At 37.7% G+C, this 12,645-nt stretch overlaps 1 protein-coding gene across 1 annotated transcript; it reads left to right on the forward strand.

Moving 5' to 3' along the window:
- The first annotated feature begins 1,344 nt into the window (after positions 1–1,344).
- LOC116300613 (uncharacterized) lies at positions 1,345–7,899 on the forward strand. The gene is made up of 5 exons (XM_089034607.1): positions 1,345–1,528; positions 4,651–4,734; positions 5,489–5,621; positions 6,524–6,736; positions 7,529–7,899. The coding sequence occupies exons 2-5, from the start codon at positions 4,657–4,659 to the stop codon at positions 7,759–7,761; spliced, it is 657 nt and encodes a 218-aa protein (XP_088890733.1). The 5' UTR covers positions 1,345–1,528; positions 4,651–4,656; the 3' UTR covers positions 7,762–7,899.
- The last annotated feature ends 4,746 nt before the right edge of the window (positions 7,900–12,645 follow it).

Below are 12,645 nucleotides of genomic sequence, written 5' to 3' on the forward strand. Positions count from 1 at the left end.
TCAAAACTTTTTATATTTCTATCGATAAGATTGATTTATTTTAATGCTGGAGGAAATATAACATGAAGAGCATATTACAACAAATACTCGTCCTTTATTTAGCTTTGTAAATCTTTAACAATTCGGTTGTTTTTAATCAGCTATCGTATGTTTTTCGTTCAAGAAAAAGCTTTGTTCGCCTCCTATCGCGGGGTCCAGTTGGCAAAACAAAGAAGACTTTTAAATATCTTTCTACAGTTAATTTATTTAATCATTAAATTAAATATAAATTTTTACCAAATATTCAACTGTTTATTAAGCTGTTCGAGCAAGTATGATTATAAAAATGAGCTTAAATTTGTGTTGTTGAAAGATGTTATTGTATAAAGACCTACTAGACTTTCACTCTAAAAAGCTAAAAAATATTCAAAACATTTACACACGCCAATTTACTGCCAAAGAAATGAGTCATTTTGTATTTTGCATTGCCTTTTGCATTATTTTTTATTTTGTCTCAGTTGTTCTTGTCAACTGTTTAAATGAATGTAAGCTCTGTTTTTGGAAAACTGTAAAAGACCTATAAAGTAAACCTCATTTTTTGCTCACCTGACCAGTTTTCAAGTCTGTTTTTTGGTCTTGATTTGTCCTAAATCTCCAGTTTTTCGATTTCAATGAAAGAAATCCGAGGTAAATTTCACTAAACTTGATATTGTATTGGATTATCTGTAGTTAGCTTTCGTTTTTCTTTAAGTAAAAGAGATTCAAAGCCTAAAACTGTAGGCCTTGGAAAACTTTTTGTCGAAGAATCTTCCAAGAACAAAACTAGCCCCTGGGGGTGGTGGTAAGTTGTGTACAAAATTCCTAAGTGGGAGAGTATACTCGTGCAAAAAAAAAACAAAAAACAAAAAACAAAAACGATGTAGTGCATTTCGATTCGATTTCACTGCATGGTTTTTATTATGGGAGAAATTATCATTATTTCGAATAAAAAATAATTGAAGATATTTTCCCCGATCTTATTTTCACCTTTCAGTTTCATTCAAATTGTTCTCCCTGTGACTTCCGTATCGGGAGCTCCGCTTTTAGGCAGTGCCTAAATATATATATATATATATTATAAATTATCTCACGTCCATCATAATCAAAGGGAACTTAAACAGAAAGGGAAGGGTAGGTGAGTTTTTTAGTGTTGTTGTTATCATCTTCTTTTTTATTTTCTCTGTTTGTTGTGGTTTTTATTTTACATTTTCTTTAGAACTTTTCGTGAAACCGAGTTGACGCGTTCCAATGATCTGCCGTTGCGTGACTTCCGCTCAGTGACAAGAGCCAGACTGGAACCCACTTTGACTTTTCCAAGAAATCATAAATTAATGCAAAGAAAGGTAATAAGCGATCAAATACTCATGCTAAACACAATAGATAGCAAAGATTCGGTGCATCGATTTTGTTTCGAAGATTTGTGTCTACAGCAATCTTCTATGCCGACAGAGGGAAGTGCCCAACAAAGTACGATTATTCTTCCGAGACAAGAGACTTTGACAACACTGAGGTATCGTAAATTTGCATGAAGTTTCCACAGTCGACAGCTTTCACTTTCACAGTGCGACTACATTGACCAAGGCCACCCAAACAAATTTAGAATCAAATTCACAAATCACATTTTTGACACTGAATAATCGATGAATTAGTGAATTCTGGATTTTAAACTGTTTCCTCTTCACTCCTGATCACACACACACTCGTATATAGCAAAATATATGCTTTTAAAAGGAAAGATATGAAAGCTTGTACAGATTCTATTTTTTAAATACTCAATCGTGATTGGCTAATTTGTATGAAAACTTGTCTGGGTTGGTGTAGTCGCACTGTAATATGTATTCTAGTGGATCGATTGAGGTGTTTTGGGCGAATAGTTGACGTCTTTACTGTTGGTTTTTATGCCCTGTGGTGAATCAATTTTATGGATTTTATACACAGGGCCTAAGAACCGACAGATAAGAAAATGATAATAATAAATAAGAACAAAAACCTACAGTTTAGACGTCAACTAAGGTTATAGGAGGTTATAGTGAATTTTATCATTATTTTTTATGTAAAATACGATCATTCTCTAGAACGATGCTTGGGCTGCCTGTGGAAGAATATGCTGAATTTCTCGCTTGATGTAGAACTTGCCTGGATTATGATTATGGTTATGATTCATAAAGCCTTGTTCACACTACCGTCGTAATCGTAATCGTAATCGTAATCGTAATCGTAATCGTAATCGTAATCGCAACCGTAAGCAGCGTTAAAACCCAGTGGGAATCAAAAATCGTAGTCTTAAGAGCCGTCGTAAGGTGCATCGTAACAGCGTTTAAGCACAGGTAGCCCAAGCTTGGTTTCTGTGGTGTCCTGTTATAAGGAAATGTATGGGGATTCAACAAAAATTTCAATAAAATCATCAAAACGTGAAATAAAGCCTCGAAATTTTACCCTATCATTGAGAAATAGCACTTCTTTCGCTCTGCGTGGTTATTTTTTGAATTTAGCCCGTTTTAAGGATTTTTTCTCCCACCAGTAAGAAATAAGAGAAGGTTGGAAACTCGGGATCCAAAAGCGAGCCATCACGAGTCTTTGAAACCTCGTACGTCTTCGAATTTTCTTTCCAGCGCCAAATTTTAGTCATGACCCTTCTCTCACATCCCTATAGAACCGAGAAAGTGGCATTAGAGATTAGTCTTCGCGTCTTTAAGCCATGAAATTTGCCTGTATTCACATACTACCTCGCTTGTTCTGACCCGTACTTGGAGCTCACTGTACACCAGTTCAACGGATTTCTTTCGGCAACCGACCCGAGGTCACGCCGGAAGTCTTCGTATCGTAAATGCGGATTGGATTTGGATATAGTCTTTCTTCGAAATTATAAGTTAAATACTTTTGTATCTTAGGCTGTTAAAAAATACACTCACCATAATTTTCGAAATTATAAGTTAAATACTTTTGTATCTTTGGCCGTTAAAAAATACACTCACCATAATTTCGAAGATAGAGATCCAAGTGCAGTAAATGCTCTTGTCAGCAAACTTTGTCACGAGTTAGGAAAGCATAGCGGATCGATATTGTTTAAATGACTGATAACGTCTGATCGCACTTATACAGGCTTATAAGCAATCAACCGAGGTATAAATATATTTTTACTAAAAAGATTGCCTCACTGTTGAAGATTTCAATCTAATAAAAAATGAATTAAAAAAAAAAAAAAGAAATATCTTTATATGTGGATAAGATGGGATTCGAACCCACCAAAAGAAATTCAAAAAATACGATTCCACTGTGCCATACCCCCGAGACATCCGCAGAGCTGAGGCGACGTATGGACTTCGGACCTGACGGCGATTAAATCCTTCTGCCCTTGGGTGTACGAATTACGCAAGAAAATGTTCTAGCTTGAGCATTAGGGGAGAGACCAGCCGGCCCCCAGACCACATCGGCTAATCCCTTGCATCTCTGCCACGCACGGAATCGGTTGAAAATATCCTGTTAAAAAGTCTAGTCTATTGGGTGCATTGTTTTCACGGCTATTGTTATACTGATTCACCTGGAACCGTGGTCCAGTGGATAAATCGTTCTCCTTCAAGATACTGAGTCCAGCTCGTCTGAGGAGGGTTAGCACTTGGATGGGTGACCTAAAAATTATACCTACTCACGCTTTTGCTCCTTTATTCCCGTTTTTCTTTTTGGACTTTTAAAATAATAGATTATAAAATAGCCCAGCATTATAATCTCAAGTAAAAATCTGGCAAGTAAAAATGACTGAAAACAAGGTGAAAGCGAACTACCATGGGGAATTGAAGGTCGTCAACTTTATTAATTAAACATGGCATTTGTTCATTCACGGGAAAATTCATGTGAAGCCTTGTTTTCCTAGTTTAAGTTAGACCTATTAATCTCAAACTCCTTCAGCAAAGAAAACTGCTTTCAGTAGCTAAATTAAAATTAATTTGAGTAGACTTAAAGAAAGATCTTTTCACGGCATCTTGAACTTTCTTGGTCAGTTTATACACCCGAGTAATTCCTAATCCTGCATTGAGCCTTGAATTTCAGCAACTAACGGGAAAAAAACATGCGTAGACATTAACTGAATTTCCGATACGTGATTCGCAGCCCCACCCCCAATCAATCACTTTGATAAATTAGACATTGATCGGCAACTGTCAATATGGTTATGTTTATAAAACAGAGTTTACACGGGATCTCTGTATCATATGTCCGCGTAGGACTCTTGGGTACTGCCGTGAAGACCCCTTAAAGAAACACTAATTCATTCGCATCAGTGAGTGCGAAAGGAGAGAATGAGGTTTAATAGCCCTATCATGAACATCTCCTAGAATCGAATTACCCTACTCTACCCTGGGTACTATTGCGCAATTTTGGCATTTTCTGACGCAGGAAAATACGGAGACTGAATTGTACTTACATAGGCAGTTCGGAGATGTAGTGGGTGTGAAGAAATCTCTCCCCCCCACCCACCTCAATACACAAACACACACATTTTCAAGCTAGTGCAACTGGACGACTTAGATTTTTATTTAAGTATAAGATAGTAAAGTGTGGTAATAGAGAGAGCTTGGGCTTACTGTGCAGTGAAAATGACAGCATTTTTTCCTTGTTTGTTTGTTGTATATTCAGTCTTCTATGGCAGAGGTAAAAGCTCAGCAAAGTAAAAGAAAGGAAAGAGGCAGGGAAATAGATGAACTGCGCAAAAAGATAGAGGTAAGTTGAGTTAAGGTATACTGAGTGCATATTGTGTAGGTGGGTTAACAGGGGTAGGAGTTGAGGTAAAATGAAGTGAGGCATGGTAGGTTAGGGTATATTGTGTAGAGTGAGGTAAAGTGTGAGTTGAGGTAGGATAGCTGAGGAGATATGAGTTGATCTAGGGTAACGTGACGTAGGGTAGGGCAAGGTGAGCTGTGAATAGAGGTAGGATAACTAAGGTAAGGTAAGGTGTGAGTTGAGGTAGGGTGAGGTAGGGTAGGGCAAGGTGAGCTGCGAGTTGAGGTAAGATAACTGAGGTAAGGTGAGGTGTGAGTTGAGGTAGGGTAACGTGAGGTGGAGTAAGATGGAGCGTGAGCTGAGGTAGGCTAAGGTAGCGTGATGTAATATAGGGCCGAGGTGAGGTGAGGTGACTTGTGAGTTGAGGTAAGATTGTACGCGACAGGTCACCAGGCCCAGATGATTTGTCCGAGAGTAACTGGGTACTATTGCGATAGAACTAAGATAGTTAACACAGCACGTGAACTTTAGTTATGAAATTTAGTTATCAAGAGGAATATTGGAGATTAATATTGAGTTTTTTGGGGGGTTCGATAGGGACACATTTGGTAAGTCTATTATAGCTTGTATTAGATTACACAGATTGATTCTAAGAATCTCTTTGATTGTATTTATATAGTGAACCGCATCGATAAAATATGTAAGTGATTTAATTCATTTATTCTATTTATTCCGCTTTCGTCCTCTTTTCTAGGAAGGAAAAGAAAAGACAAAAGAAAGCATCGACATGTTGACAAAAGAGCTGACATTGGTAGAAAAGACACATAAAATTGTCAAGGATGCTGAAAACGAAAAGGAGCAAAGGAAAAATAAACGAAAAGCTTCAGGTTAAATGCATTGTAAAACAACAAAACTGTCTTAGTTTTTAGTTTTTTGTTCGTATATTTTCGTTCTTTACCTCGCTTCCTACTTAATAATCAGTCACTTTTTCTATCTGTCTGTCTGTCTGTCTGTCTGTCTGTCTGTCTGTCTGTCTGTCGGTCGGTCGGTCGGTCGGTCGGTCGGTCGGTCTGTCTGTCTGTCTGTTTGTCTCTTCGGTTTGCTTATTCATTTTACCTTTTGTTTTTTCACTTGTTCTCTAGATTATTCGTTTGTTTATTTGTTTGTCTAATCATTATTTTGTTCGTTAATTCGTCGTTTGTTCAATCCTTCGTTCTTTTATTTGTTGTTTCTTTGGTTCGTTTCTTCGTTCCTTTTTTCGTCGTTCAAACGGTCGTTCCTTCGTTCGTCGTTCCTTTATTTTATTTTTTTCGTTGATTCCTTCATTCCTCCGTCCCATGCTTCTTTCTTCCCTTCGGCTTTCCTTTTCTTTCCGTTTTCATAACTACGCGACCTAGACTGCTCCAGACATCTGGCACTTAATTCTTCTGGAATAATAATGATGAAAAGGTAAATTATACACCGTGAAAAGATGAAAAAACTTACTGACGTTTCGGACGACTAGCGTCCGAAACGTCAGTAAGTTTTTTCATCTTTTCACGGTGTATAATTTACCTTTTCATCATTACTGTTTCATTAGAAACACCGACGCAGCTCACACTAGTTCTTAGCTAGTTATATCTTCTGGAATAAGTATCAGTATTTGCGAGCGTAGCCGGCATGATAGCGACGTGATGTGAAAATGCTCGGCTCTTCGTATTAATTTTGATTGACGGAGCTAGTTTATGTTGCGCAATTTTAAAATTGGGAGTATTAGTTATTTTATCTTTGTCCTCACTTTGCCTTTCAGTTACATTCGCCATCAAGGCTGCTCATGAAAAGAACCCAAAAATAGAGACTCAGATCACTGAATACATCATAAAAAAGATTCCCAAGGACAATCTGGAAATAAATACAACCTGGGATTGGAAGAACAGGAAACCAGACACTCCCTTGGTGGTGTTCTGTAACTATTCATCCAGGATTGGAGTTGATGTACAAGTATCCTTGAAAGGTGTAGAAGGTATAGACATATCAGTGAAAAAACAGGGGAAAGCTATTTAATTCTAGTTCAATGTACTGACTAAATTTGACCTGACAGCACGAGAAAACCTTTATTGGATACCCTGAAACAACTTCTGGGCTGAACAAAGTCAGGGCATGGCTAACTCACAGATCGAACCCTGAAACAATCTCTGGGCTGAACAAAGTCAGGGCACGGCTAACTCACAGATCGAACCCTGAAACAATCTCTGGGCTGAACAAAGTCAGGGCATGGCTAACTCAAATATTTGATCCTGAAACAATTGCAACCTCTAGACTGATCAAAGCCAGGGCATGGCTTACTCACAGATTGTACCCTGAAACAACCTCTGGACTGTTCAAAGCCAGGGCATGGCTTACTCACAGATCGAACCCTGAAACAACCTCTGGACTGATCAAAGCCAGGGCATGGCTTATTCACACATCGAACCCTGAAACAAACTCTGGACTGATCAAAGCCAGGGCATGGCTTATTCACGCATCGAACCCTGAAACAATCTCTGGGCTGATCAAAGTCAGGGCATGGCTAATTCACAGATTGAACTCTTAAACAACCTCTGGGCCGATCAAAGTCAGGGCACGACTAACTCAGTCACAGATCGAATTAGAACTTAGGTTGTTAGGTTTTGCAGCGGGGAGGAAAAACCGGAGAACCCGGACGAGAACAACCCTCGGATCATGCTGCACTCCAGTCCGTGTCTCCTTCCTTCTCGAAAGCAAACACATCTTCCAATAAAGTTATAACAATAACTGGTTTTTGTTATGTCCTCAGAACCAAAGGTGATCCTGATCATCCTACATTATATCCGACGTGCTTTAATAAAAGGTGATCTATCTGATGATGATTACCTGTTGTCCGATAACCTGAAGGAAAGAGCGGTCTGCATTGCGCACTTTGCCTTCGATGACGATCTTTATGACTGTCACCAAAACAGATGTTCAAGGAACAGGCTGTGCAACGACTTGATAGCCCATTTCGAAACGCCAAGCAAGGAGAATACATAAAAGGGGTCAGCTTGCCACTAGGAAAGTCTAGATAGAGACCACAGGTAGCCCAAGCTTGGTTTCTGTGATGTCATGTTATAAGGAAATGTATGGGGATTCTTCAAAAATTTCAATAAAATCATTGAAACGTGAAATAAAGCCTCGACATGCCTGTGCCTAGTAGTGTAGTGACGCGTAGCGGGGATTGGCAGAGCCTGAGATGTGAAGTGTTTGGAGAAGCACAAGGCGTGGTGGTTTTGCTACTGACAAAGAGCCTGTGTCTGGTAGTGTAGTGTCGTTCTTATAGACGTACGTGACGCTAGCATGACAAATATCCAATGTATTACTATGATAATGGTAAAATATATATGGACTATACGGGGATGATCCACTGAACAGGGTGTGGTTTTTCGAGCTTCTTGTCTTCCTGAGTTCTTCCTGAGTTTCCAGTCATATTCAGGGTTTCTAATTTTGTATTGACCGAAACTGGTTATTATAGTCGTAAAAAAAAAAAAACAATACACGAGCTGACATGATAATCGAAACAGGAAATCAGTGCAATATAAATTATATCTTTTGTCATAAACAGGGTCTATAAATTTGAGTTTTTTTGTCATAAACAGGATACTCCTTTCAGAATCCCAGCGGAACACCCCTACCCAAATCCTGGCGGAGTACCCCCCCCCCCCCCCCCCCCCGGGCCTTAAACTGACGAGGATAGGAGTTTTTGAATCTAAGTATCTTTCAGTGCAGCTCAATGTATTGTGTACGGGCATCTGATGACCGGCGAGCTTCGTTATCAGTGGACTGCACATTTCTTTTTAAGAATTCCCAACAAAATACTTATAGTTTCAATAATTTATATCTTCGTCGGTGTAAGGGCAATATTAAAGACACTTTGGAATTTTATAATTATCGATGTGAGACTTGACATTTGACTTTCAAACATCACATTAGCATGATATAGACCCAATTTTCTTGAAACAAAAACACAAACATTCGATACTTTGTGGATCACCTAAAACGGAGGATTTAAAAATGATTTGTAGAGGAGTGATTTTTGAACGACAGCAAATATCTTAACGTGTGGGTCGACGAAGGGATCGGAGAGTTGAAAATCTCGACGAGTCAACTACGCATGCTCATGCAGCAGTCCAACGGTATTTTTAAATCGTTCGAGACGATTCGAAAACGATGTTGGACTAAAACGTGTATGAAGAAAACGTGTACAGCGGCTAAGTACGTGATATATATGATTAGCTCATGATTATTTCAAAATTTCTGGACGAATTTTCAATGATGAGAATAACTATAGAGAAGTTGTTATTTGTATTTTTAACAGTATACCAGCGTTAATTGGTAAGATCCTGTTCCATTCATCGCCTCGAGCAAAATACATTAATGGTTCAGTCATTCAGTAGTACTAGTCGGGGGGGAACGAGGGAGGCATAATAAGATGACTAAAAGACGCGGTGTTTGTTGTCTTTGCTTGGCGACATCTCGCCTTATTCAATTCTAATCACGTTAAGGGAGCTTCTAGTGTTTTAGAAACGAACTAAAGAAAAACAAGAACACCCTAGATTCTATATCTTATACTAAGGAATCATACATGATCACGGGTAAAAATGAGGGTTTTGTCTACTCTTAAATTATTATTTTTTCCTTGTATATTTATTTATTTATCTTAATATCACACATATATATATATATATTAATTTGTTTATTATCTATATTACTATTATTGGATATTTTTTATTCTTATGACTAGAATTTCATTTATGTGTGTTTTGTAAAAATTTAGCTATCAATTTCATATTTATCTTTGTATATTTAGATAATGCAGGTCCACATCAGGACTCTTGTCTTCAAAGGGCGGCGGGGCGGCCTATTTTTTTTGTAACCTGTTTTATCAAATAAACGATGTATGTATTTATGTATGTAATTAGTTTTTCAGTAATTACGATATCTCTGTGCCGTGGCTAGATGACAAGTATGTTGTCTTGCATGTAATGAAAGCCTGTGAAAATATCTCAGTCACGTCGTTCATTTGAATTGAAAAAATGAAATACATATTGCTCATGATGCATTGTGGCCGGCAGTACACTGTAAAACACTTGAATTTTTGCAGTTTTAAAATTTATTGCAATTTAAAAATGAATAAAATCAAATCCATTTGTAAGATGAATTAAAAGATAAAAAGGACAAATGTCTAGCGTGCTGATGTCCTCGATAATCTATCTCACTGACAGCTGTTATATTTTTTGCCGCAAATATTCAGCACGGAAAAGTAAAACCCATTTAAAGAAGAGTCACATAACTGAACATGATATTGCATTGACAGACGAAAGTTTGCTTATGCACATGAAAGTATTGAAATGTAAAATTTTTTAGCTCGTTGTGCATGCCAACACATTCAGTCGAATGTCCCACTCAGTCACTCTTTTTTGAATATTGAAATAAGTTGTGACTGATTTAGCAATTCAATAGCCCTATATCTTTCGTTTTAAAGTGTATATCAAGGAAAAAATTTATTTTCAAAAATGTGAATAGTGTAGTAGTATGGTTGCAGTATTTTTGTATCTGAACCTCTCTTTTCAGAGATATAAACATTTGAAATATCAATATGCAAATGAGACGACGTAAATTCAAGACTAATTTATTATACAAAAATTCTGTTGTGGAAAGTACTGCTTTTTTTCCATTTGCAAATCATCCTTATAACTGAAATGTATGGTTTTTTACACCATTTTTATACTATGTTATTTCACTTCAGAACGCCTGTCGTAAACTTCACTGCAAAATGTAACACATTCTGGAATTTACTGCAACCATACTACTACACTGTTCACATACAAGTGATTTTGAAAATTATTATTTTTTCCTTACATTTTAACGCTAAGATTCATGGTTGTGCAGTGAGAGTCAAAACAACGACAACACAAAGCCGAAACCACGAGATATTGTAATTTTTATAACTTAGAAATCGATAGCACAGCTCCTAAATACCGTATACTTTTTTTTTTTAATTTACACTCATAATTTATAATATAAGGTAAACATTGGTTTATAATATATTTGTAAACGCGACATAACATAGCTATATCATCAGGTTGAGGGTAAAATTAGTCCAAAATCGCGTGTCGTTTATTCTCCATACGTCCCCCTCATAAAGCTGCCTGACATCGTCATAGTGATATATCGTGCACTGAATTGCCCAAACGTCGAACTTCACAAGCACAATTTTCATGATCACTTTATGATTTTCATGATCACGTCGAACTGACCAGCACTAGAACAGATCAAAATGTAGACAGATGTTGCGATATTAATAACAGATGAGATCCTTGTGTGTTCTTAAAGGATGTCATACTTGTACGTTTAATCGCTTTGTCCATCAGACACCTGCACTGCTTATTTGGGTAAATCTAGATTTCTAGCTATTTCTATTAAGTGAGATAACTAGCTAAAAATTAGTGTGAGCTGCGTCGGTGTTTCTAATGAAACAGTAAAGATAAAAAGGTAAATTTACACCGTGAAAAGATGAAAAAACCTACTGACGTTTCGGACGCTAGTCCTTCGTCGGAGTAAAAGAAATAGCTTTTACTCACTAGCGTCCGAAACGTCAGTAGGTTTTTTCATCTTTTCACGGTGTAAATTTACCTTCTTATCATCACTGTTTCTGTTAGGTGCTTATCTTTCTCAGGCTATTTTGAATACATTTAATTTCAATAACAACTTAGAAGGGCTAGCCGGTTTTTTCTGTTCTGCCGGCCGGTTTACGCGAAGATCCCCGCTTGCTATATTTTTATGAATCATTAACACTGACTCTTTCCGCTGAGTTTAACATTTAGGGGGAAAAGAAATATTTAGGAGGTCGATACAAAAAGTGATCGCACATCGAAGACCATCTTTTATTCAAATTTTTAGTAGGATTTTCTTGTCATGAGTTGAAAAGGAAAGCAAGGAAAAGAAAAAGTAGGGAGAGAAAGGGAATTGAAAAAACGCGTAAAAGGACAGAGAAGAAAAAAGAAACGGAACGAATAAACGACTGAAAATAACGACAAGTCCCAATGGGAGATTTTACTCTATTAAGGGCGGCCACCAGACGTACGATTCCCCGTGACTGGCCGCTTAAAAGAGTATCTAAATTATTCTGAAGACAAGCCGGAAAAAAATGAAAGAAAGAAAGAACAAGCACGAGACCGCCTTCAGTAAAATATAGCTCATTGTATCGTGCGTGAGCATTACCGGATGCACTCGGTTCCAAGAAAAAAATTATCCATTAAACCTGACAGGTCAGGGTCCGAGATTAACAAATTGCCTTTATTTCTCTCTCTCTCTCTCTCTCTCTCTCTCTCTCTCTCTCTCTCTCTCTCTCTCTTTCTTTCTTTCTTTTGAAAAACATTTTAATGGCTGTTTTCCAGCCCACTGATTGGATAGTGTTCACTTACGTGCTTTTTGATTGGTCAAGAAGGAAGCCATTTTTCAAGTGGCACGGCATATAGCATTCAACGTGTAACTTTAATACAATTTTAGGCTGCGTTCATAATGGCAGAGGGGAGGGGGGGCAGGGGGGCAGGTGAAAATTTGAAATGTCCAGAATAATTCTTAACACCCTCCTTAGTCATGTAATTTTTCTAATAACAATTTGCCCATCCCCTCTTTTTCCTACCAAAATTTTCCCGATCCCCCCTCAATTTCACCTGCCCCCCTCCCCCCCCCCCCCCCCCCCCCCCTGCCACACATTACTGAACGCAGCCTTAGAAGAAAATTTGTGATCTCATTTTGAAATTAATTTTCAAACATTAAAATAAAGAGTCACTTGTTTTTCTTTCGACGTCGGTTTTGTTCAATTACTGATTCAGTTGAAAGGCATGATGTTGTATACAACTATGAAAACAAAAG

Source organism: Actinia tenebrosa, unplaced genomic scaffold, assembly GCF_029948245.1.
Source record: "Actinia tenebrosa isolate PJP-AT-01 unplaced genomic scaffold, QUT_ActTen_1.0 PGA_scaffold2__45_contigs__length_23673736, whole genome shotgun sequence".
Classification (NCBI taxonomy): Eukaryota; Metazoa; Cnidaria; class Anthozoa; order Actiniaria; family Actiniidae; genus Actinia; species Actinia tenebrosa.